We start from the raw sequence: 27,949 nt of genomic DNA on the forward strand, positions 1-27,949 counted from the left end.
GGTGCTCTCAGGGTCACGTACGGCCCGTTACCGGGCTGCCTGCGGCTGGGTGACTGCTGACGTCACATTCCAGGACATGCAGGGATGGCCCCTGGGACGGTGACTGGGGCACTGGTGCCTTGTGAATGGCGCCTATTCAAGCAGGTGGCAGTCAGTGAGCGGCTGTGCAGGGTACACACTGCCACCATTGCTGCCACTCCTCAGCCCACGCATGGCCATGGGGCAGGTAATGGCTTGTGGTGTGGAATATGGGGCTGTATACACCGTGCACCTGGTCTATACGGCCGGATCCTGACAGTCGCCCAGCCTGTAGGACTAGCCATATTCTGATCCCCCGTAACCGTGCACGGTCAGATCTGATCTCCAGGGAGAGTGAAGAATTGGCAGAACTGTGACCCACATCCAGCCGGGGTCCCCACTGCCACCACTCATCGATGCCTGGGTATTGTTGGAAAGTGCTTGTGAATGCAAACATTTTAGATTTTGTTTACTGCTCGTTGTCTAGGTTACCGACCAGTGCTGCTAGACATGCGCAGTGCCTGAAAGCTCTTTCCTACGGAGCTTGTAAGCGCTGCACTGAGGCACAGTCCTTGCCTGCTCTTATCTGATGCTGCAGAGAGAAGGCTCTGAGCTACTTCTCAGCAGTCGGCAGGTTAACTCTTCAGAGGTGCTCTCCTGGAATGACATGTGGCCAACCTCTTAGAGGGTTAATACCGTAAATGGGTAAAATTGCAGCATCCCTGTAAAAACAAGCGAGGTTGCAATTTTACGCCAGGGATGCATGCTTGCAAGCTCTACATCTTGCTGGATTCTTGCGCTTTTTTAATGTTGCCTCTGCTAGCAGCATCGGAAAGTGCACAGAGTACCAGCTGCACAACCGTGCTGCTGGACCAAACGGTCATTCTTCAGGACCTCAATGCCCCCAATCATCAGGCGGGTGGGAGCAGTGTCCTCCTGAAGAAAGAGGCTTAGGCAACCCCATCAGTGGCTGGCATTAATGATAGATCGACTGCCTAGCTACACACTAGATTATGGATGAAATCCACCGTCCGTTATCTATGTGTCCAGTTTGAAAAAGATTTTTTGGTCTCATGCACATTAGGCTTAAATAAAACATAATAAAGAGTTTGCACCATATATTGCACGGCTTCTCTTCCTCTTGGCGAGGCCTAAAAGACTTCGTCCACGGCAAAATCGGGGTCCGTAATTAGGCTTATGGATGCCATAGCAAGCCATGAGATTGTTGTAATTGTGTTATAGGGGGGTGATGGGGGTGACAGAGAGGGCCCCCTATGCTTAGAGGCAGTGGTTGCTATTGACTGATGCATCGTGGGGTTAAGTAGTATGAAATCAGATGTTTTCTTCAATTAGTCCCTTACAGCATGAGCATTTCAGTCTCCACGAGGCTCAGTGGTGGTCCCAAAGGCAGTTACTGAGCTTATAGTGCCTTAAAGGGGTTATACGACGACTGCCACATCCAAGGTGACTGCTGCCAACGACATTACTAAACCACACATCTGTCCTGTTCATTACAATCGGACACGTCACTGCGGATCCGCCAAGTAGAACTACACGAGAGATTTCTGGTGCTGTATGTTGACATAACTGAGGATTGTCTACAAATTCTGCAGACCCCTCAATGACATAGGCGTTAATGTGAACAAGACCACTATAATCGGAGCAGATTGCTATTGAATACTTTGGTGCTTACATCGGAAGAAACAAAGCTTTGTTTTTGCACACAGGAACATGGCCTAAGGTTCCTGTAAGACTTTAGGTAATTCCTATTGGACTTTGTAACTTAGAGTGCGACTCTTAGTGCAGTCCCTTGTGGCAAGGCTTCAGTGAGTCTCTGTGCCAGAGAGACTCGGGATTTTTACTAAAGTTGCATTTCCATGTCAACATGCGTCCCTCGAAGATGAGGACTGGAGCTAAGCAAAGAAGGCTGGAAGCCATAAGAAATGGGCGACTGAGTAAATACTAAGGATTAGTAACGAGCGAAAGTGCTGGGATTAGGTGTTAACTGAGCATGCTCATGTGCTAAGTGTCTTCAGCATGCTCAAGTGATCTGTTCTACTCCCCACGGCTGCATGTTTGTTAGGCGATCCCTGCATGTTTTGCATCTGAACAGCCGCAAGACATGCAGCTGCGGGAACTCAAGCTTATTATTTGAGCACGCCGAGGTCACTGGGTTAGCACCCGAGCATGCTCAGATAACACCTTATCCCAGCACGTTCGTTCAGCACTAACTAGGGATGAATATCTGTGGATTGCGGTCTTTTTTTCCTTTATCCCTTTGGCCAGGTAAAGTTTATGAAATCCCATTCAATTGTATTTTTTCTCTTGCCTCAAAAGAAATTATTTCCTTGTGTGTTGTAGAATGTTATTGATGGCCTGTTCTTAGGAAAATCATCAAAACCAGATTTGCGGTGGTTCGCATCTGAAGTGGTCGCAGCAACTTTCCCCTGATTGGTAGCCAGGCATTGCTGTACGTGCCAGGCATTTGGTTGGGACCGCGTTGTGACCGGAAAGCAAAGAAGGGAACGCGGCACTCGCCAGACAACTGCACTTCCCTGATATTATTGGCCGATCCCTGGCAAACCCCTTTATCTTAACTCTGTTTCTAAATATAAAGCTTATAAAGTTTCACTTGTGCCATATAACCATAATTCATGACCGTTTTCACTGAGATACAGAAGCGGCCATGTCAGCGACTTACGAGTCCCATAAAAGGTAGCCATGCACATAAACAAGTTGTTAGAAGAACAGTTATTTTCTCCGACTACCCCATACACATGCACACTTTCCTCAGTCGAGCATGCATGTATTGTCATTTTGTTGACCGATATAAGTCAGAGAGATGTAGGTGAAGCCCATGTCTGGTAGTGATCAAGTATGTTAAAATCCAGCTTTCCTGATTACTTCTGTTCATTGGCATCTGCGTCCCATCCCAACATCATGCACACATGGCCGATTCCTCTAAGAGTGGCAGATGGCACCAACTTTCTTCATATCTGTATGGACTCTTTAAGGCTCTTGTTTCTGCCACCCACAAATTTATGGCATGTGAACTGCATCTGCTGTACTCCTCTAACCTGTGGTTGGCAGCCCTGAAAAATTGGACTATTCACTAATCGTCCATTCTGTGGGAAACCCAGGTCTATCAGATAGAGATGAGTAAAATGATTCCAACAACCGTAATATTGGGTCCAGTTTGGTCTTTTGTGGCAGCTGCACCAGGGCTGTGTTCAGTCCTGCTGCATGACATCATGGGCTCCATAGTAAAAGATGGAGGCGCAGAGGATCGCCTGCCCCAAAGTAGCACTGCGCTGGTCCAGCTGCTCTGGAGGCCTGAATGGGACTCTGGACCAGGGTACTTGGAATCCTTTTGCTCATCCGTACTGACAAATGCAACATTTGTAGATATCTTGTTGTTTGCCTCTACATCTGACAGCAGCACAATGATTTACAAATTGCCCGACTCTATAACCAATTTTATATGTTTGTCTTATTAACTGCTAACAATATAAAACGTTCTTGTGAAAAGTTAGGGGGGGCTGTTTGTCATGTAATTCTGTGTTGTAGAAGGAATATTTTATGAGGATCAAAATTGAAATCTATGTCGCTATTAACTTAGACTTGTCCGATATTCACCAATGCAAGTCTATGGGTCCGTGAAAAAATCAGACAGGACTCGGATTCCATCCTTGCGCTTTCTGTTTTTCACGGGACTGTTTGCTAGAAGAAGCTTGAAAATCCTCTCTGTTTTTTTTTCTTTTTTTTTTTTTAATCCAAGAAAAACTAATGACACTCTGATGGTAAAACTGACACTGACCAAACTGTGATGAAACTGATCAAAACCACAGAAGAAACTAACCACAGAACAGTGTAATGGCTATGTATAAACTGTCCATACACACAGCTTTGGCCCCTGACAGCCATCATACCTGGCTACCTTATGAACACGGATCCATGCATGCATTTTTATATGGGGGTGGAAGCCTCGCAGATCGGTCTAGATGGTTTGGGTCCCAGAAGATATAGCCCTAATTCTCAATGAATGATCAATATAAAATATGGGGCTGCCATTTCAAGGGAGTTGTGCAAGAAACTTAGTCTGCTTTTTTTTTTTTTCTTTTTTTTTTTTTTTTTTTTACATGCATCCTGTTTTTCACCAATTGCACATCATCATATAGATAGCTTTTCCATCATCAAGAGTGAAATACCTGAGAATTGTATTTTGACTTTTTTTTTCTTTTTCTTGTTAAGGTATTCTGTGCATATGGCATAAAGACATCATCTGAAAATGAGCGGGGAGCCTGACGCATTAGCGGTTGTCAATCAGCTGCGAGACTTGGCTTCAGATCCTTTAAACCGCCGAGCCATTGTACAAGACCAAGGCTGCCTGCCGGGCCTCATCCTATTCCTCGACCATCCCAGTCCTCCAGTTGTTTACTCCGCTCTTCTGGTGAGTGCAAAAACTATGGCCCCAATTCATTAAGAACGGCCTTTTGTGTGCGCCTCTTGCTGAATTTGGCACATTTTTCAGCTGCCGTGCACCATCGCAGGAAATGCTCTCCAGCTTGAAATTTTGTGACACTTCAAACACTTTTATGCTAAAGATTTTTGCTGAAAACTGATTATTCAGGGCCTTTATACACTGCTCAAAAAATAAAGGGACACTTAAACAACAGAGTATAACGCCAAGTAAATCAAACTTCTGTGAAATCAAACTGTCCACTTAGGAAGCAACACTGATTGACAATCAATTTCACACGCTGTTGTGCAAATGGAATAGATAACAGAAGGAAATTATTGGTAATTATCAAGGCACACTCAATAAAGGAGTGGTTCTGCAGGAGGGGACCACAGACCACGTCTCAGTACCAATGCTTTCTGCCTGATGTTTTGATCACTTTTGAATGTTGTTTGTGCTTTCACACTCGTGGTAGCATGAGACTGACTCCACAACCCACACAAGTGGCTCAGGTAGTGCAGCTTATTCAGGATGGCACATCAATGCGAGCTGTGGCAAGAAGGTTTGCTGTGTCTGTCAGCGTAGTGTCCAGAGGCTGGAGGCACTACCAGGAGACAGGCCAGTACACCAGGAGACGTGGAGGGGGCCGTAAGAGGGCAACAACCCAGCAGCAGGACTGCTACCTCAGCCTTTGTGCAAGGAGGAACACTGCCAGTGCCCTGCAAAATGACCTCCAGCAGGCCACAAACCACAAATGTGCATGTGTCTGCACAAACGGTTATAAACCAACTCCATGAGGATGGTCTGAGTGCCCGATGTCCACAGATGGGGCTTGTGCTCACAGCCCAACACCATGCAGGACGCTTGACATTTGCCACAGAACACCAGGATTCGCAAATTCGCCACTGGCGCCCTGTGCTCTTCACAGATGAAAGCTGGTTCACACTGAGCACATGCGACAGACATGACATTGTCTGGAGACGCCGTGGAGAGCGATCTACTGCCTGCAACATCCTTCAGCATGATCGTTTGACAGTGGCTCAGTAATGGTCTGGGGTGGCATTTCTTTGGAGGGCCGCACAGCACTCCATGTGCTCGCCAGAGGTAGCCTGACTGCCATTAGGTAACGAAATTAAATCCTAAGACCCCTTGTGAGACCATATGCTGGTGCGGTTGGCCCCTGGGTTCCTCCTAATGCAGGACAATGCCAGACCTGATGTGGCCGGAGTGTGTCAGCATTTCCTGCAAGATGAAGGCATTGAAGTTATGGACTGGCCCGCCTGTTCCCCAGACCTGGATCTGATTGAACACATCTGGAACATCATGTCTCGCTCCATCCACCAACGTCACGTTGCACCATTGACTGTCCAAGAGTTGGCGGATGCTTTAGTCCAGGTCTGGGCGGATATCCCTCATGACAACATCCGCCGACTCATCAGGAGCATGCCCAGGTATCGTAGTGAGGTCAAACAGGCACGTGGAGGCCACACACAGTACTGAGCATCATTTCCTTGTCTTGAGGCATTTCCATTGAAGTTGGATGAGCCTGTAATTTGATTTTCCACTTTGATTTTGAGTATCCTTCCAAATCCAGACCTCCATGGGATATTCATTTTAATTTACGTTGATCATTTTTATGTTTTGTTCTCAACGCATTCCACTATGTAATGAATAAAGATTTTCAGCTGCGATATTTCAGTAATATCTACGATGTGGTATCTTAGTGTTCCCTTGATTTTTTTTTGAGCAGTGTATATGGTTTTCATACTGATAACAGGTTGTTCACAATATTGAGTGTCATTTAGGGTGCTTTCACACTGCATTTTGGCACCCGTTCATTGGTCCTATCGAGGCTTGCGAAACGGGATTCCAGCCTATACACTGACATGGCCATATACTATAATGGTGCCGACAGAGTGAATGTGCGCTTCGGTGTGCATCATTTTCGGGTGTATACGCCAACGGGAGGCGGACACTCACATGTAGTAGATTACGTTTTACGTTTCCGTTTCCAGTAGGTGAATATGGCCGAAAATGATGCACAGCAGAGCGCACATTCACTCTGTTGGCACCATTAGTGTATGACCCTGTCGGTGCATACGGCCAAATCCCGTCTTGTCGGGGCGTCAACGAGACCAATGAACAGGTGCCAAACCACAGTGTGAAGCACCCTTAGATTGGAAGCTTGTTGGTGCAGGGCTGTCACCTCTTGCATGTATTTTAGGGTTTGCATGTATAGTGGTGAAGTTACATAACATGTCAGCACTTCATAAGTAAAGTATATTAACAGTCTATGTATGCTGTGGCCTGGGTGATACACACTCTCAGCCATATCTCTTTTCTGCATCGATAGTTTGCTACATTGTCCGAGTCCAATTTGTGGAGCTCACACAGGATTCCCTGGACTGGATCCAATTGTAGCAAACTCCCCGTTGTGACAAGCGCTAGGTGTTATGAGCTCATTTTCTGCTCCACCAGTTGAGTTCCCCTTCCGTTCTCCCTCTGGTGGTGACGGGAGGTAGTGAGGTTGGTTTGGGTGGTAGTGATCTGCCACCTGGTGAGGAAGATAATGATTGGATCTCTGGAGTATCAGACTGGATATAAGACAGCCGATGCCCTATCCTAGTGCTGGTGATTCACTCTGTTTCTCAGGTCTAGGACTCGGCTCTGTTCCAGTCATCTTAAGATAAGTTTGTTTTTTGCTAATGTTCACACTTGCTCTTGTTGGTCTCTTCAGTTTTTTGTGTGATCAGCCAGCCCGGCTGGACTGTGCTGAATTTCCACTCTTATTTGCCAAATTGCCTTTCTTTGGTCCCTTATTAGATTGGCCTCTTTTTGCTCTGTCTCAGAATTTTTCAGAGTGCTGATAATAGTGGGAGAAGTCTAGTGACTTCAGGGTTAATTTTGCTATCAGTTGTGTTGGAGATTTTGTAGGGTTTTTTGGCAGACTGCAGACAGTCTCTTTCCTTTCCTGTCCTTTTTAGTTAGTTTGGCCCCATAGTTTGCTCAGCCTATTTTCCTGCCTTTGTTTGTGTTTTCATCTTTTTTTCACCGTTAATACATGTGGGGGGCTGTCTCTCCTTTGGGATCTGCTCTGGGGCAGTTAGTTTTCCTCTTTTCCTGCTTTAGGCTTATTTAGTTCTCCAGTTGGGACGAGGCGTCTAGGACCACCGTAGGAACGCTCCACGACTGCTGCTAGTTGCATGTTAGGATCAGGGGTCTGCAGTCTGCATAGTTACCAACCTCTTTGGTTTTCTGAGGCTTAGCTTGTATTGTTTTTTTTATTTCCTCCTCAGCTAACCGCTCATAACAGCTAGGTCTGTATTTTCATCCAGTGGATATTAACACGTTTGCATAACGCAATACAGGGTTTTTTTGTTTTTTTTTAGGACTATGTTCACACCACTGTTTTGTATCCCAGGTTTAACCGCATACACTTTTTGGATCATATGCTATTTCTTGCAGAAATGTGTCCTACGGTGCAGTTTGTTGCAAAAAAAAAAAAAATGGACAAACTGGCACCAGACGCAGGCAGAATGAGTGAAGCCCAAATCTCCACCGCTGCTCCAGTTTGTATGGTTTCTCTCCAGCGCTGACGTCATGTCGACAGCATTGCAGATAATCGCTGAGTTCAGCGGCTTGTGCCATCTATATTGGGTGGGTTATCAAAGAATAGCTTATTATTATGCTTATATAGCACCATTAATTGAATAACATGGAGAGGCGGTGTATGACCAAACTACTGCTTACTGATGGATGTTCAGTTGACAAACTTTTAGCCCAAAATACATGGATTTGAGTGAAAAAACAATACACCTCTGTAGCACTGCACCATGAAGTCAGTGGTGCTCTGTAAATAATAATAGGGGTCAGTATTGTTTGAATGTCAACTCAGCTGAACATTCAAGTGCTTTATGGCCACTTTTAGTGTATAGAAATTAAGCTCAACATGTTACATCTACAGTGGTCTTAACCACTGCAGCCAATCACTGTTGATGTAAAAGGCTTCAGTCGCTGAGCCCAGTGATTGGCTGCAGCGTTTATGAGCACTGTAAAGTCACTGCTGCAGAAAACACAAGGACAGCGAGGCAGGGTTAACCCTGAAGAAGGTAAGGAGCAGCTGTTTATTATTTTCGATCGATGCAAGCCTTTTGCGGAATTACGTTTTAAAAAGAACAGCCTCTCTGAATCTATCGCCTCCTCAGTACTAATGTGTGCTGACCTGCAAGGAAATCACATTGAGTACGGGGTGCAGAGCGTTGTTCCCAGACTGGGACATGAAGTGGCACAGTGGGTGCTGGTTGGCTCAGTGTAGTAATTGCAGGGAGGGCCGGGCATTGTGGCAGTCCATCCATAATAAGATGTATGTAGAAACTACTAAGGCCAACGCTTAGCTTTGTATAATCCTTCAGGGCGGTACTTGAAATCTAATCCCGGTCTACTAGCCAGTGATTGTGCATTCAGGGGTGTGTGGGTAAATGCCATAATTGTATAATCGGTGGGGTCTGACGGCTGGGACCCCAATGATCCTGAACACGATCAGCCGCAGAGCTTATGTTGTGCAGCACCTTCTTCTGAGTTATCCCTTCACAGCGTTCCACCACCAGCAGCCTGCTCCATGTGTTTGAAGGCTGCTGTTCACTGAGCTATTGGGTGACCGTGGGGTGCTGGGCAGGGGACAAAATGGTGGACGATGTGTCTGCTGTATATTTAAAGGGGTTGTCCACTACTAGGACAGCCCCTTCTTAATACTAAATGTTCACCCCTGATAAAATAATAAATCCTATACTATACTCCCATGCCAGCTCTGTTCCAGCGGTGTTGGTACTTGTGCTACCAGGGCAGTAATGTGGCGGAATGACACATGATGCCCGGCGCCCAATCAGCACTGGCATCAATGTCTTTGCCTTCGGACAAACTGAACATAAAGAGGCAGTCCAGAATCAGCTGCAGCCGTGGCTTCCTCTTCATGTTCTGTTCGTACAAAGGCGGAGACAGTGATGCCTGTGCCGACATCGCGTATCATTCCACCGGATCACAGTACCGACATGGCGGGAACGGAGTCGGCATGGGATGCGAGTATAGATAGACTGTTCGGGGTTTAGGAACAAGTTTTCTTAGTAGTGGACCACCAGTTTGGTTGGTGAGAGTCCAAGAAATCGGAGCCCAATGATGAAAAAGCTGTGCCATGTCCTATCAATATTCCATTACTTTGAGATGTGAAAACCCCTTCATTAGCATCATATATTTCTTTTATGGCGTAATTTGGCAGCTCTATAGAGTTTACAATTCTGAAATGCGTATATACTGTACGCTATTGGAGGGAGCCATGCCGCTCAGTCTGTCCCTATTGTGGGGCCCATACAATGCACCAGAATGTAGAGGCTCCAAATATTCCACAGGTGTCCACTCATGTTCAGTGATGCCGCGGGGAAATGGGGCATTGAAGATAAATGGTGAGGAGGGAACCTGCTCCATATAATTTGGTCGGTCTGAGTGTACAAACCTGTTTGGTTATTTTTTTTCCTGTGTGGCGACTACACAGCAGACTTTCCATTCTGCATTTTTGGATAGTGTGTTGTACAGTAGCCGCCATGTAGATGAGATTCTGAAGCATAAGTTGACAAGGTGCCGATTTTCTTTTTCTTTTTTTTCTTTCCACTTTTGAGAAAAATCTGATTAGAGTGCGATTAGCATTATCAGGTTGATTTTCTCGATGAGTGAGAAGCGGTCGTGTGACCCTGGCCGGAGATTGATATCCGGAATGGATTTAGCTGCGGCAGCTCTATACAATGGAAGTGCCATATTGGAACATGTCCTGGAAGGTAAAGATTCTTCAACAACACCACAATACGCCTCTCAGGGGCTGCAGAACTTTAAAAGTAGAAGACCTGTTTCAGATTAGTTAATGGTGGTCAGGAATATCTGCTCCACTCTTCACATTTCACTGGTTGAGCTGTATTCTAAAGATTAGAAAGTATGGAGAATAATGGAAGTGACCTCCTAGTGTAACGGGATGTGACTTCTAGTGTTTTTGTCTACAGTACATAATCTATTATCCATTACTATGTTATACTGAATTGCTACGTGTTTTGGATTGTTACACCACTTGTTTGTTTTACTCTAGTCATTTAACTTTTTCTCTTAATTTCAGGCTTTGCGATATTTAGCAGAATGCCGCGCCAACCGAGAAAAGATGAGCAGCGAATTGGGAATGATGTTGAGCTTGCAAAATATCATTCAGAAGTAAGTTGCATCTCGTGAATCTCATGTGATGTGTTGGGAGGTGCAGATAGTGTTATGGTAAACCCTTCACCTCCTAGATGTAATTGCAATTTAGCGCTCAATAGACTGAGGAGATAAAAAAGATAATATCCCAGTGCGATGTTGGCATCCTTGGCACATTGCTGACATGCTGCCCTGACATGACTCCTCCTCAAACCTATGTCAGATCAAAGCAAAAACTTGTGAAGCATGCCACCGAGAATCCAATCTTCACTACAGAGCGGAGTGTCTCTGCGGGAACAGCATTCAGACATTATATTACTGACCTGTATGGGAACATTGCAAGAAAGAAACAATTATGTATGGGCGGATCAGTACAAAGAACTGCCAGACAAGCAATCTATTGGCCAACAGCTGTCAAAGGTGTAATGCCACCTAAAAGGGGCCGTGTTATGACGTATATTTACAGCAGATCCACATGGTATTCCATAGATGTGTAATGGATGCGAGTGCCACCTCTGGGACTGGCTCAGCTGTTTTCCGCACACCCATGGCAGGTAATGGAGAGAGTCGGCTCATGCATGTCCAACGTTCCTATCATCCGAGGTGCGGCACTATCGACATCAGGAAAAGCACCCATCTGGAGATAGGTGGAGGTCTGTCGTTAGATGACCCCTTTAAAAGTTATTCACCTACTGAAGCTTGAGAAAGGTCCACACCTGGGACCGAAATGTCGCACATGGGCCAATAAACCACATCTACTTTTTTCTATTTGGAGTGCTGCCTTCATTATCTTGGATCATATATATATATATATATATATATATATATATATGTATATATATGTGTGTATATATATATATGTGTATATATGTATGTCTCCCCTACATGTGTAGGTTATATCAGAGTGGGGAAACGTTTGACTAATCTTGGCGCCATTTCCTACTGCAGAACGTCTCCTGCCTCTCATAGGGTATAACGAGCCCCGTACTTGATTTTCAATTAAAAAAAAAAAAAAAAATCATGGTAGACTTTGAAGCTTGTAATAATATCTAGGAGAACATATAACTGATTGATCTGTGCGGATAAAAACGCGTCTGTTCTATTTTAGGGTGAGTGACGCGACAGTACATGAAATTTCTGGTGACATTCAAAAAATGTCACGAGCCGCGCACGGATCATAAAGACGGCGTAAAGGTTAAGGAGTAGATTAACGATTGCTTTTCCTAGGTTAAATATGCCTCCTCTGCCTATGATTTACCTCCCAATTACCCCTAGTTTTAATAAAACTCTGTGGCAACTAATTTCTATTGGGGCGAGCGTATCTGATCAGTGCCTTTCCGGCAGCGAGACCTCTCCGTCCATTAACCCCTTCAGTCTTGATTGTCTGCTTGATTGCACTTCACTTGTATGCAGAAATGTTTTCCTCTTCTTTTTTTTTTTTTTTTTTTTTTTGCAGGCCCCGGCACTGGAGGGCTAATCTGGTTTCCACAAGGAAACTAAACTTTAAAGACATTTATGTTATGTCAACTTGGGAACTCTTTGTCAGCAGAAACCTAGAATGTCAAGTCTGACTGCAAGTCAAGCTTAAAGACATATTTACTTGACTTGTCGGAAGAGCAGAAGTGACACCTTCCACAGTTCCATGCAGAAATAACACTGAGCACATGTGATGCTGAGCATAATAAAGAGCAGAGGAGTTTGTCAATGCTGGTATTTCTGCATGCTTCACACATTTTAATGTGTCCATATGAACTACATTAAAGCTAGCAGCCTCAACTCCGATTTAATAATTGAATTTTATGGTCTGTAAAGGAGGACGTTCCCTCCGGTAATAGATTTGTTTTAGATTCCAAAGGCTAAAGTTCTTTAATTAACTTCCCCCCCCCCCCCCCCCATCTATAGCTTTAGATAATCGACGTGTTAAATAACGATCTGTGGGAAAAAAAAAGTCCAAGGCTCATCCATATCGTCTGCCTTTATAACAAGCTGAGGAAAATCCACCGCTGTAACCTGTTCTTCCAAATTAGCATTCACTTAGAGTGATTAAGAACATTAGTGCAGTACAAGTTTAATTATCAGCTGTCCCTTAAAGGTGCAAATGTCTTCGGCATCACACAAGTATTCTCTAGGGTCTCTGATGACTTTCACTTAAATGTTTTTTTTTTGTACTGAATTTGGCTTACACTTTTTTTTTATATACTTTGTAACTGATAATCAAATGCGCTGATCTATTCGATGTCACTTTTTCCTACTTTTTTATTTTTTTATAGTCATTTGTAATTATTAGAAGTCAACTTTGCTATTCCATGGAGTTTCCTTTTTCTTAATTTTATAAAAATGTTGCTCATCTGTTCACGGATATTACTTTGATTTTAGGATCAATACATTAAATTAGCAAATCACAATAGTTTTTGTAAAGCGAGGTAATGACCATAGAATTAAAATGGCCACTGCATTGTTACACTGTCAGAAACCTGTCCTAGAATGTTAGAACCGGGGCCTGTGACCATGTTCTGCAAGAAGCTCTGGTACTGTGATCTGGAGATACTTATATTGTTATTCAGGAAGACAGTGCATGCAGAAGTGTGAGAGGCCTCTTACCTGAGCACCTCTGGTATCTCCAGTATTAAATCATATAGACAGGGTGGACAGCAGTGTGAGCAGCCTCTTCTTACCTCAGCACCTCTGGTATCGCCAGTATTAGATCATATTAGCAGGGTGGACAGCAGTGTGAGCAGCCTCTTCTTACCTCAGCACCTCTGGTATCGCCAGTATTAGATCATATAGACAGGGTGGACAGCAGTGTGAGCAGCCTCTTCTGCAGGGCAGCACGGTGGCTCAGAGGTGAGCGCTGCAGCCTTGCAGCGCTGGAGTCCTGGGTTCGAATCCCACCAAGGACAACATCTGCAAGGAGTTTGTATGTTCTCCCCGTGTTTGCGTAGATCATATAGACAGGGTGGACAGCAGTGTGAGCAGCCTCTTCTTACCTGGTAATTAAATATAGGGGGACCCAATTTTTTTTTTTTTTTTTTTAGGGGATGGGGGTTCATCCATTTTAATAACCTGGAAAGCCTAAGTAGGCAGTTGTGAGCTGATATTAATTTCCTGGGAAGATCCATGGTTATTACCCCCTTCCCAGGCTATAAACATCTGCCCCCAGCTGTCTGCTTCCCTTTTCTCGTTACCGTATATAACTTGTGTATAAGCTGAGTTTTTCAGCACTTTTTTTGTGCTGAAAACGCCCCTCAGCTTATACACAAGTCATTGTCCCAGAAGACAGCGGAGGAGGGAGCTATGCATACCAATATAGGAGAAAAAGAAGGGTATTAAGCTCACCATTAGATGAATTCCTGTGGCTTTGAGTGTGGACTCCAGGATGGTGCTCGGAAAAAGCGGCTGTGGTAATCAAACAAAAAAGTTCCAGCAACAAACATCCAAATCAGATGGTTGAATAGACGTTAAAACTTCATCTGTATTGCAATACTAGCTGAAGGGCCCGGCGCTGCCTGGGCATAGTAACCAACTGTGGTTAGTTATAACAAATTATAATGATTATATTGCACATAAAAACATTTCACATCATATATTCAACACTACAGATTTGCAACACAAATTAACTAAGGCTATGTGCACACGCTGCCGTTTTTGCTGCGGTTCCGCTGTGGTTTTGGCCCTGCGGAACCGCAGCAGTTCCGCAGACATGGTACTTTACCATGTTAGCCTATGGGTTTTCAAAACCGCAGTGCTCACGCTGCGGTTTTTTCCGCGCGGTTTTGCTGCGTTTTTTTTTCCGCAGCATGTCAATTATTTCTGTGGATTCTGCTGTGGTTTCACACCTTTTAACATAGTAGAGGTGTGAAACCGCAGGCCAAAACCGCAGGTCACTTTACCTGCGGTTTTACCTGCGTTTCCGCACGGAAAAAACCGCAGCGGAATCCGCAACGTGTGCACATAGCCTTAACGATTACCCAAGTATTGATAGTATTTTATTTTAAACTCATTCAAGAGCCTTTTGATAAACAACATGTTTGGTTTTTCCTTTCGGTGCAAAGATGAACAGATTTTTGGCAGTTCCAACTCTTGAACAGATCACGTAAAGTTGACCATGAGAAAAGCATGGAGATTGCAAATCGATCCCTACTACTTTCAAGGACTGTCCCTGAACATTGTTAATGGACATTGCAAATAGCAGTTGAACTGGAAACTGGAGGTGTTTAAAATCAGAAAAAAAATCAGATAGAATGAGTAGAATGAAATTTTCCTCTCCTTTGGCACATCCTGTTTCTGAGCTGTATATCTAACCCTATCCTGTGTGATAATGTCTGCTGAGCTGTGTACCTAATCCTCTCCTGTGATACTGACTGCTGAGCTGTGTACCTAATCCTCTCCTGTGATACTGACTGCTGAGCTGTGTACCTAATCCTCTCCTGTGATGCTTTCTGCTGAGCTGTGTATCTAATCCTATCGTGTGTGATACTGACTGCTGAGCCGTGTATCTAATCCTATTCTGTGTGATACTGGGCCCCCCCCCCTTCAGTCTGTGTCAGAGGGTGGTCTGTGTTGGCACAGTAATAAATTGTGTTATTTCCAGCTTTACAGAAGGATGATAACACCATAGAAATGATAAGAATAATAGGCCTCAGTTACCACAACTGTCTACAAGGAAAACTGTTGCTGATAGCAACCAATCACAGCTCATTTTTCATCTTTTAAACAGCTCTGGGACAGCGTGGTGAGTTTTGAGTGGCGACTTTTGTGTTTCGACTTTAATGTGGCGAGGTTGGTGTATGTGTGGTGAAATGTGTGCTGAGGGTGGTATATGTGTGGAAGCACGTGGTAGTGTGTGGCGCATTTTGTGTGTGTTCATATCCCCGTGTGTGGAGTATCCCATGTCAGGGCCCCACCTTAGCAACTGTACGGTATATACTCTTTGGCGCCATCGCTCTCATTCTTTCAGTCCCCCTTGTTCACATCTGGCAGCTGCTAATTTGCCTCCAACACTTTTCCTTTCACTTTTTCCCCATTATGTAGATAGGGGCAAAATTGTTTGGTGAATTGGAACGCGCTGGGGTAAAATTTTGCCTCACAACATAGCCTATGACGCTCTCGGGGTCCAGACGTGTGTCAGTGTTAAATTTTGTGGCTGTAGCTGCGACGGTGCAGATGCCAATCCCGGACATACACGCACACACACACTGAGCTTTATATATTAGATCTTTAAAAACATGCTGTTAAAATTGTATATCCAGGGGATTACGCGTTTCGAACAAAAATGTTCTTAGTCATAGCCATGTCATGATCTACAATTTTAACAGCATGTTTTTAAAGATCTAATATAAAGCTCAATGTGTGTGTGTATGTATGTGTGTATGTCCGGGATTGGCATCTGCACCGTCGCAGCTACAGCCACAAAATTTTGCACAGTCACACGTCTGGACCCTGAGAGCGTCATAGGCTATGTTGTGAGGTGAAATTTTAACCCTGCACGTTCCAATTCACCAAACAATTTTGCCTATTATCATTTCTATGGTGTTATCGTCCTTCTGTAAAGCTGGAAATAACACAATTTATTACCGTGCAACACAGACCACCCTCTGACACAGACTGCAGGGGGAGCCCAGTATCACACAGGATAGGATTAGATACACGGCTCAGCAGACAGTATACAGGATAGGATTAGATACACAGCTCAGCACACAGTATCACACAGAATAGGATTAGATGCATGGCTCAGCAGTCAGTATCACACAGGATAGGATTAAATACACGGCTCAGCAGTCAGTAACACACAGGATAGGATTAGGTACACGGCTCAGCAGTCAGTATCCCACAGGATAGGGTTAGATACACGGCTCAGCAGACGGTATCACACAGGATAGGATTAGATACTCTGCTCAGCAGTCAGTATCACACAGGTTAGGATTAGATACATGGCTGAGCACTCAGTAACATGATAGGATTAGATACACAGCTCAGCAGAAAGTATCACACAGGATAGGGTTAGATACACATGTTTATCAAAAGGCTCTTGAATGAGTTGAAAATAAAATGCTATCAGTACTTGGGTAATCGTTTAGTTAATTTGTGTTGCAAATCTGTAGTGTTGAATATATGATGTGAAATGTTCTTATGTGTAATATAATCATTATAATTTGTTATAACAAACCACAGTTGGTTACTATGCCCAGGCAGCGCCGGGCCCTTCAGCTAGTATTGCAATAAAGATGAAGTTTTAACGTCTATTCAACCATCTGATTTGGATGTTTGTTGCTGGAACTTTTTTGTGTGATTACCACAGCTATGCATACCATTATAGGGATGAGGGGACAATGCATAATCGGCTTAAACTTGAGTCATCTATTGTATGTGTATATAGCTATTCTATCTATTCAATTTTGTTGGGTCACACTGTGATTTTACTGTACAGATGAATTGCCACCTTTACATCGGTGTGTAAAAATTGGACGGCACGCGCATAGTCCGAGTACCATTTTTCTGTATTCGTTTTTTGCTCACACACATTGACTTGCATTGGCGAGTCTCGTCCGAGATAAAAGGACAATCGCAGCATGCTGCAATTTCTTTTTCTCAGTCCGATTTCAGCTGAGAAAAAAAAGTGCAATCTGATTTTTTTTTTTTTTTGATTGCACTCGTCCATTTTCCTCGCAGATGAATATGAGCCCTTGAACATATAATCTATTAAATGGTTCATTTTCTCTCCAATCCCTTTAATGTCAATGAGCTGTATATGTAGTATGTAATATGCAAAGTTTTGTCTTTATGCAGGACTACCACACCAGGGGACACACAGCTACTTGCTAGAGAAGTCTATGATCTTCTACAGTCATCCGGCACGGCGGATGGAGATTGTACGAATGAGATGAACTCCAGACGGCGGAAGGCCCAGTTCTTCCTTGGAGCAACAAATAAACGTGCCAAAACCGTGGTCCTGCATATTGACGGCCTTGACGACACAGTAAGTGCACATTTGATGACTTTATTTAGCTGATAAAAAGTAAAAAAAAAACAAAAAACAAAACTTAATGAGAATCCACATGCCTGTAGTCACATTTTATGGACGGGACCGGTCCAGTCCTTGTAATGGTTGTGTGAATAACTCTTTAGCAGACAACCTTTTTAATAACATTGAGAGAAGGACATAATTACTGATTCTAACTAAAGGTTAAGCATTAATGTGATGGTGGTCTTATGGTCACAGAGAGGGGGTCCCAGGTAAGTAATTGTATTTGTCTTTTATACAATGTCTTACTTCTCTTTGCACTTTCCTGTTTGCCCCACTTGGTTCCACGTTGACGGCACATCACAAAAGCTTGCGCAAAACATGAATGCAAATGACCTCCTTCTGTTGTTTTATAAGAAATCATTAGGCACGTGTCTGCCAGAAATAGTATTCATCCGTCAAGTATGAAGTCCGTCCGCTTGTTTGAAAAGGCTGTCTGGCTCCTCCGGAGTGAGTGCAGAGCATAGCGCTTGTGATCTACGATTTGCTGAAGGGTTGCAACATCTGCTTTGATGCGTTCCGTCAGCATGCATGCAAGGTGTCTGATAAACAGGGAACTAAACACTAACTGCTTAGCAATGAGCACTGCAGTCAATCACAGCCTAACCAAGGGGAAATGCTTTCCTTATCATATGGAGCAAACAACTCTTGGCTTTCCAGCCATGTCTTATGATTTACAGTTTACTTTATCTACTTCGATTTCTTGGTTTTTTTTTAACTTGTAAGCATTGTACCTTTTAGTCAGGAGTGGAGAACACATGTCAAGGTTGTTCTGTGCCTTACCAAGCATACTTGATGTGATTTAACAGCTTGGCTGCCAGGCCAGAGGACCATTTGTGTGATTTCAATCAAGCCTCATCCTTCCCAGTTTTACATACTGCATTATGATTTATAAATCGGATGTTGTGAAGTATTCAGCTTCTTGCATTACCAAAGATCAGAAAGGAGACTTAGAGTATTGTATTTAAATAGCATGATTTTTTTTTTTTATGTAGACATCACCAAAGTTTTTATGGGTCTGTTTCTCAGGGGGGTCAAATAGTTTCCAAACCTGCAAAAATGACCGCCCTATTTTATGAGGTATCTCGGAGGTGGACCTTGGGCTCAGTTTTTAGTTTACAGTGGAAATCTACATATATAGTGGCTTGCAAAAGTGTTTAACCCCTTGGCATTTTATTGTTTTGCTACTCCACAACCTGGAATTTTACCATTCATTTTGAAAGTTTGCATCAGTGCTTGAAAAGAACATGCCTACAGCTGTGAATATTTGGTTTTCTTTTTACTATGAAGCAAACAACAAATATGACAAAATACTTCAGAACACATAACTATTCATCCCCCTAATGTCAGTACTTTGTAGAACCTCCTTTTCTGGCAATTACAGCTGCAAGTCGCTTTGAACAAGTCTCTATGTGCTTTACACATTTTGCCACTGGGAGTTTTGCTTATTCTTAAAGGTAAAACTTCTCCATCACCTTCAAGTTAGATGATTTCCGCTGGTGAACAGCAATCTTCAAGTCTGACCACAAATTCTCAATTGGAGTAAGGGCTGGGCTTTGACTGAGTCACTCCAAAACATTCACATGTTTCCCCTTCAACCACTCAAATGTTGCTTTAGCAGTATGCTTTGGGTCATTGTCTTGTTGGAAGTTGAACCTCCATCCAGGTCTCAAATCACTGACAGACTGAAACCGGTTTTGCCCAAGAATATCCTTGTATTTCGCACCACCCATTTTCCCTCTACTCGGACCATCTTCACTGTCCCTGCTGCTGAAAAACATCCCCACAGCATGATTCTGCCACCACCACCATGTTTCACTCTAGGGATTGTGTTCTTGAGGTGATGAGCTGTGGTGGTTTGGAGCCAGACAAGGCGTTTACCTTGGTTGTCAAAGAGTTCAATTTTGGTCTCATCTGACCACAGCACCTTCCTCCAGACATTTGGGGAGTCTCTCACATGTCTTTTGGCAAGCTCAAAACGAGTCTTACAATTTTTGTGTTAGTAAAGGCTTTTTTTTTCTGCCCACACTTCCATAAAGGCCATCTCTATGGAGTGTACAGCTTATTGTGGTCGTATGGATAGATACTGCAATCTCTCCTGTGGAACTCTGCAGCTTCTTCAGGATTACCAATGGTTTCTGTGCTGCCTCTCTGATTAATGACCTCCTTGCCTGGGCTGAGAGTTTTGCTGAGCGGCCCTCTTTGGCAGGCTTGTTATGGTACCATGTTCTTTCCTTTTGATGATAATGGTTTTGATGGTGCTCTGGGAGATCATTAGAGATTGGCATATTTTGTTTTTTTTATAACCCAACCCTGACTTGTACTTCTCAATAACTTTAGCCCTGATTTGTTTGGAGATCTCCTTGGTCTTCATGGTGTTGTTTGGTTAGTCGTGCCTCTTGCTTAATTTTGGTGAAGCCTCTGTAGCCTTTCAGAAAAGGTAGAGTGTACATACTGACAGACAGTGTGACACTTATATTGCACACAGGTGGACTTCCGTTCACTAAGTATGTGACTTATGAAGGGAATTGCTTGCACCAGAATTTTTTTGGAGACTTCATAGCAATAGGGGTGAATACGTATGCACAAGCCAATTTTTAGTTATTTGATCCCATAAATTACATTTTTGCCTATATTTTTCTCACCCCACTAACTTTGACTATTTAGTGCTGATGCATCACACACAAAAATCAGATTACAAAAATTTTTAAACACAGACTGTAATGTAACAAAATAGGTAAAAAGTATATACATACTGATTGCGGCCGGGTGTCAGCTGATTCTCACAGCTGGCACTAAGTGCCAGGAGCGGTCACGGCCCGCTCCCAGCACTTTAACCCCCAAAACACTGCAATCAAACATGATTGCAGTGTTCCGGAGCCAGCAGAGCGGCTGCCATGGAGACCCGACATCCGGGTTTCCAGACCTGAGAGACTTCCTGTCATGCTCAGTGATGACCAGGAAGTCTCTCAGGTCAGTGTAAATTACATGCAGCGCCGACAGCTTCTATAGCATGTAGATCTGCATGCTATAGAAGCGATCAGCCTGCACAAAATGAGTGTCCCATAGTGGGACAAAGTGTAAGAGTAAGAATTAAATTAAAAACATTTTTTAAAAAAAATTGTAAAAATATTTAAAAAGCATAAAATCAATATTTATTCCATCAATAAATAAATATTTGAATTTAAAAAAAATCTAAACATTAAATGTACACACATTTGGTATTGCCGCGTCTGCAAGAACCCGACCTATAAAACTGTCACACTAGTTAACCCATTTAGTGAGCACCATTAAAAAAAAGGCAAAAAAACAATGCTTTATCACCATACCACCGAACAAAAAGTGGAATAACGCGATCAAAAAGATGGATATAAATAAATGTGGTACCTCTGAAAACGGCATCTTGTCCCGCAAAAAACAAGCCGCAATATAGCTCCATCACCGGAAAAATAAAGTTATAGCTCTCAGAATAAAGCGATGCAAAAATAATTATTTCTCTAGTAACTCCCCCACGACAGCACACCTGGAGGATGTTACCCCTTTCTTAATAGGGACAGGAAATTACAGAGGTTAAATAACCCCTCCCTCATCTTCCCCCTCAGTGTTCTTTCCTGTCCGTACTAGGGATGAAGAGGTTTTCCCTAGGTTTACTGTGCCGGCAGCGGTCACCAAAGGAAAAAGAATCAAAGCTGGGGAGCAGACTCTCCTCTCTTCCCCGAATGCTGCTCCCGTCTCCATAGGACTCGGGATCCCTCCTCCAGTCCACATCTTCTGGCAAGGTCTGGGGGAATTCTCAATCGGAGGCCTCCCTGAGCCCTCCAGCCTCTCTCCTCCTTTGGCGCTGTAGCCAGGCATGTCGCGCGGTGCATGCGCGGAGACTTCCTGTGGGAAACAGGGCGGCATCAGACACTAGCCGGCTTCTGCGCACAGAGTGAGATCTTTTGCGTTCCACGCTGGAACTCATTATTATTATTTATTGTTATAGCGCCATTTATTCCATGGCGCTTTACATGTGAGGGGGGTATACATAAAAACAAGTACAATAATCTTAAACAATACAAGTCATAACTGGTACAGGAGGAGAGAGGACCCTGCCCGCGAGGGCTCACAATCTTCAAGGGATGGGTGATAATACAGTAGGCGAGGGTAGAGCTGGTCGTGCAGCGGTTTGGTCGATCGGTGGTTACTGCAGGTTATAGGCTTGTCGGAAGAGGTGGGTCTTCAGGCTCTTTTTGAAGGTTTCGATGGTAGGTGAGAGTCTGATATGTTGTGGTAGAGAGTTCCAGAGTAGGGGTGATGCGCGAGAGAAATCTTGTATGCGATTGTGGGAAGAGGAGATAAGAGGGGAGTAGAGAAGGAGATCTTGTGAGGATCGGAGGTTGCGTGCAGGAAAGTACCGGGAGACGAGGTCACAGATGTATGGAGGAGACAAGTTGTGGATGGCTTTGTATGTCATGGTTAGGGTTTTGTAATGGAGTCTCTGGGCAATTGGGAGCCAGTGAAGGGATTGAACCATATCGCACCAGCGATATGACGCGGTCAGGATCGCTGGTGCATCGCTAGGTGGTCGCTAGTGTGCTGCCACACAGGCAGATCTCACCAGCGACATCGCTGGCGACGGGGATCGCTACTTACCTGTCAGACGCGGCGATCCTGCGTCCTCCCGCCCGCGTCGCTCGTCGTCACAGCAGGAAGCGCCGCAGGAAGTGACCGACGAGAAATGATCCAGCAGCTTCTCGCGCGATCAGCGATAACCAGCGGGGGAGCCGGTCGGAGGTAAGTATCACATGCAGCGATATCGCTAGTAATATCGCTGCAACGTCACAAAATCGGTGACTTTACAGCGATATTGTTGGCAATATCGCAGTGTGTAACGGGGGCTTAAGAAGACATTATGCAAAAAGTGCACACAGAAGGTCATCTGGGAGGAGCAGCCATCCTTGATGGAAGAGATTAAAGGCCTAATACAGCAGGTGATTAAAACCTCCCTGGCTGCACTTTCCCAGCCCACTCCCTCTCCTAGCGTCCCTCTAGGTACAAAAAAAGAGGAAGCGTAACCTAGAGGAAGAAGGGTATGATGACTCTCAATCCCAGACAAACCTCTAGAAGAGGGCGAATTATACCCAGACACAGAGGCTTCTCAACAGTAGAGATATTACTTCTCAGGGGACATAGAGGAACTCCTCACAGCAGTGAGGAGAACCATGGAAATTGAAGAGGAGAAGATGGCCCAAACTGTACAATAAGAAATGTTCAGGGGACTGCGTTCCAAGAAAAAGCAGATGTTTCCCATCTCTAAAAACATCAGAGACCTGGTCCTAAAAGAGTGGGAATCTCCAGAAAAAAGGCTGACCACCCCAGCAGAGCTGAAGGACAGATTCCCTTTGGACGACGAGATAGCTTCATGCTCGTCGAAAATTCCAAGGGTAGACGTTCAGATTGCCAGGGTAGCTAAGAAGACCACACTACCATTTGAGGATGCCTCCCAGTTAAAAGACCCTCTGGAACGTAAGATGGATGGGCTATTAAAGTCATAAGAAACTTCAGCATCCCTATTAAATACCAATGCAGTATCTACCTGTGTGGCCCGATCGATGGAATGTTGGCTGGGACAACTGGAGGAACACCTGGCTACCGGAACTCCCAGAGAAGACCTTCTGGCTTGCCTACCTCTCCTCCAAAAGGGTACAGATTTTCTAGCAGATGCCTCTGCAGAATCAGTGAGGGTGGCGGCAAGATAATCAGGATTGTCAAACTCAGTGAAACGGGCCCTCTGGCTGAGATCCTGGACCGGAGATACGACTTCAAAAATGAAGCTATGTTCTATCCCCTTCAAAGGCAAATACATGTTCGGTCCCGCTCTAGATGAACTTATAGAAATGGTGTCTGATAAGAAGTCCTTACCAGAGCCTAGGAGCACTAGGAAAAGACCCTTCTGCTCCCAGCAGAAACAAACCTCAGTAGAAAGGGAAGGGCAAGTCGGGGCGCTGGAGCTACCCAAAAGGGGGGGAAAGACTAAGACTCTTTTTCTTTCCCTTTCTCAGAGACAAAAGAAGCAATGATGCCATCAAGGTGAGAGGTGGCATCTCAAACTTCCACAGTGGCAAGAAATTTGCTCAGATCAGTGGACTTTAAGATCAGTCAGGGAATGAATAAAAATAGAGCTTGTCTCATACCCTCAAAAGATAATAAAGACCACATGTCTCGCCTCTCCAGAACTACAGTCCACCCTGGTAGAGGGAGTAGAAAACCTGCTGGCCACAAACGTAATCTCCAAAGTCCCGAAAAGTGAGAGGAACAGGGGACATTATTCAAATCTATTCCTCATAAAAAATCAAACCGATCTTATCGGATTATAATCAGCCTGAAACCCCTGAATCGATATGTAACATACAGAAGATTCAAGATGGAATCCATCAGGTCAACAGTTCCTCTGATTGGACAGGATTTCGTCATGGCGACTATAGACCTTAAGGATGCATATTATCACATCCCCATTCATCCAACTTATCGAAGATTCCTAAGATTTGCAATCGCCAGGGGAGAACGCACAGACCATTACTAGTTCAACGTCCTCCCGTTTGGACTATCCTCTGCCCCACGGATCTTCACAAAGATCATGTCAGAGGACATGGCTTACATCAGAGGTCAGCACATATGCATAGTGCCATACCTCGACGACCTCTTGTTAGTGGCCCCCACGGTTCCCATGCTACAAGAACATCTACAAATGACAACTCAGATCTTATCATCCCTGGGCTGGATAGTGAACCACAAGAAATCAGGCATGGTTCCGGCAACTACAAAGACATTCTTAGGATTCCTGCTAGATTCACACAGCCAAACGTCTTTCTTACCCAAACAAAAGCAAATCTTGCTTAAAGCGAAGATAAAGATGCTGCAGAGCAGGAAAACAATATCATTAAGAGGGGCCATGTCAGTCCTCGGTTCCATGACATCCTGCATCCAAATGGTATCATGTGCACAAACTCACACCAGGATGCTACAGACTCGCATCCTGGCAAACTGGGACGGACCTCCAGAATCTTTGGACAAGAAGATCCGAATACCAACTCATGTAAAATCATCATAGACATGGTGGCTAAAAGAAGAGAACCTAAACAGAGGGATTGCCTGGATGCAAGACCCGGCAGTCACTATAAAAGTGGTTGCCAGCGGGGAAAGGATGGGGAGCCATGGTATCCCAATACATACTATAAGGATGCTGGTCAGATGACATAAGCCAAAGGTCCTCAAACTTCAGAGAACTGAAAGCAGTGGAGGAGGTCCACAAGGCAGCAATAAATCTTGTCCAGGATACCCATGTCAAAATATACTCGAACATGACAACAGTTGCTCGCCTTCGTCATCAAGGAAGTACAAGACATGAGGATCTGAAGGCAGTATCGACCAAAATATTTTTGTGGGCAGAAGAACACATTCTCTCCCTGTCCGCTGTACACAAAAAGGGTGCGGTAAACATACACGCAGATTTCCTGAGCAGAACAAGGATCCATCTAAGAGAATGGGGCCTAGACCCCTGAGGTCTTGGAAATACTAACCAGAAGATTGGGCCATCCAGAGGTGGACCTGTTCGCAAGTGCTCGGAACGCAAAAGTTGATCAATATTATTCACTAAATCCAACAGATCCCAGGTTAGGTGTAGACGCTGTAGCCCACTCATGGACATTCAGACTGGCTTATGCCTTCCCTCTAACAATTCTGCTGAGAGATCTGCAAAAGATAAGAAGGGAGAGGGTCAGGGTAATTCTGGTAGCTCCATTCTGGCCCAAGAGAAGCTGGTTCGGGACACTGGCCAACCTAAGGGTAGAATGACCGATGGCAGTGCCTCCGATCAAGAACCTTCTCTACCAGGGACCAATAGTTCATTCAGATTCCGAGAGATTACATCTGAAGGCCTGGCTTCTGATTTCTCAATCCTGAAGACCAGGAGATTATCAGAGAAGGTCATTGAGACACTGCAAAAAAGCCGAAAGGCAGTGACCAACTCCATTTACCTAAAGATATGGAAGACCTTTATCACATGGAGTGCTCCCGAACGACCTGACCCACACCGACCGAGCTTAGCCCCCATTCTGGACTTTCTGCAGGAAGGACTACAGAAGGCTCTCAAACCTAGCACCCTCAAGGTCCAGGTGGCGGCCCTAAGCTCATATTTTGACCAAACATTAGCCGACCACTGGTGGATCAGAAGATTTATGACAACAGCATCTTGCATATGTCCAAGAACTATGAACCCAGTTCCATCATGGGCTCTCAATGTGGTCCTGAAGGGGCTCACACACTACCACCATTTGAGCCCTTGGCATCAATAGACGTAGACAGACTCGCCTGGAAAAGCACCTTCCTGGTAGCAATAACTACAGCTAGGATAGTGGGTGAGATACAAGCTATCAACGAGCCCTACATGAAGGTCTTACAGGACCGACTCGTTCTACGTTTAGATCCGTCATTTGTTCCCAAGGTCGTTTCAAAGTTTCACAGATCTCAGGAGGTAATTCTCCCCTCCTATCAAAAGCCGACAAATAGGGAAGAAAACAGGTCCACACTCTGGATGTTCGAAGGATAGTACTCCATTATCTTCAAGTAGCGAAAGAAATTTGGAAAGACCAGAACTTGTTGGTTCACCTTCGAGGCCAGAATAAGGGGAAGAAGACTTCCAAATCTACAATCGCCAACTGGATTAAGAGCGGAATCTTGGAGGCATATCAGGTCCAGAACCTTCCACCGCCAAAGGAACTTACAGCCCATTCTACCAGAGCAACATCTGTCTACTGGGCCGAGAAAGTCAGGTCCTCCATAGAGCAAATATGCAGAGCTGCTACGTGGTCCTCGATCCATACATTCTTCAAGCATTACAGGCTAGACCTGATGTCGGAAGAGGATTTGGCCTTTGGAAGAAAAGTCCTTAGAGCTATAGTCCCTCCCTAGAGATTACTCTTGGGTACTTCTCCAGGTGTCCTGCCGTAGGGGGTTACTAGAGAAAATAGAATTAGACTTACCGGTAATTCGGTTTCTAGTAACCCACCACGACAGCATGAGTAATCCCTCCCTTTGCTTTGTTCACGTTCTTAAGAGAATAAATATAATTTAAAGCATTTCTCCTGTGGTCCTTTATAATAACACTGAGGAGGAGGAGGGAGGGGTTATTTAACCTCTTTGTCATTTCCTGTCCCTATTAGGAAAGGGGTAACATCCTCCAGGTGTGCTGTCGTGGTGGGTTACTAGAAACCGAATTACTGGTAAGTCTAACTCTATTGTCTTATATAAAATAGTTTTTATTGTATAAAAGCGCCAAAACACAAATATATAAAGATTCATGAATTGCTGGTTTTTGTTCTTTCTGCGTCCCAAAAATCGGAATAAAAAGCGATCAAAAAATGTCATGTGCCTGAAAATGGTACCAATAAAGTCAACTTATCCTGCAAAAAACGAGACCTCACATGACTCTGTTGTCCAAAATTTTAAGAAATTATAGCTCTCAAAATGTGGTGATGCAGAAACTATTTTTTGCAATAGTCTTTTAGTGTGTGACAGCTGTCAAACATAAAAGCCTGCTATAAATAGTAAATCAATCCCCCCTTTATCACCCCCTTAGTTAGGGAAAAATAATAAAATAAAAATTTTTATTTCCATTTTCCCGTTAATGTTGGGGCTAAAGTTAGGCACATCAGGGGCTCTCCAAACGCGACATGGCGTCTGATCTCAGTTCCAGCCAATTTTGCATTGAAAAGTCAAACGGCGCTCCTTCTTTTATGAGCTCTGCCATGCTCCCAAACAGTGGTTTAGCCTCACATATGGAGTATCGGCATACTCAGGACAAATTGTACAACAACTTTTGGGGTCCAATTTCTCCTTTTACCCTTGGTAAAAAAAACAAACAAATTGGATCTGAAGTAAATTTTTTGTGAAAAAAAGTTAATGTTCATTTTTTTTTTTTTTTTTTTCAATAAATATTCCAAAAAATTCCTGTGAAGCACCTGAAGGATTAATGAACTTCTTGAATGTGGTTTTGAGCACCTTGAGGGGTGCAGTTTTTAGAATGGTGTCACTTTTGGGTATTTTCTATCATATAGACCCCTCAAAGTGGCTTCAAATGTGGTGTAGTCCCTAAAAAAAAAAAAAAATGGTGTTGTAAAAATGAGAAATCGCTGGTCTACTTTTAACCCCTTTTAACTTCCTAACAAATAAATTAACATGCA

At 44.2% G+C, this 27,949-nt stretch overlaps 1 protein-coding gene across 2 annotated transcripts in view; it reads left to right on the forward strand.

Annotated features, from left to right (window-relative positions):
* The window catches only part of ARMC1 (armadillo repeat containing 1), a 41,505-nt gene that overhangs the window by 198 nt on the left and 13,358 nt on the right, over window positions 1–27,949 (forward strand). The window contains exons 1-4 of one of the 2 annotated variants that reach the window (XM_073583922.1): window positions 40–226; window positions 4,270–4,468; window positions 10,632–10,723; window positions 17,492–17,681. In XM_073583922.1, the coding sequence (XP_073440023.1) occupies window positions 4,307–4,468; window positions 10,632–10,723; window positions 17,492–17,681 (444 nt within the window). In that variant the 5' untranslated portion in view covers window positions 40–226; window positions 4,270–4,306. Of the gene's footprint in view, window positions 1–39; window positions 227–4,269; window positions 4,469–10,631; window positions 10,724–17,491; window positions 17,682–27,949 lie in introns of those variants that run through there. The other variant, XM_073583921.1, reaches the window with a different exon arrangement.

The sequence above is a fragment of the Dendrobates tinctorius genome, unplaced genomic scaffold, assembly GCF_039654945.1.
Source record: "Dendrobates tinctorius isolate UK_male_01 unplaced genomic scaffold, ASM3965494v1 ptg000082l, whole genome shotgun sequence".
Taxonomy (NCBI): Eukaryota; Metazoa; Chordata; class Amphibia; order Anura; family Dendrobatidae; genus Dendrobates; species Dendrobates tinctorius.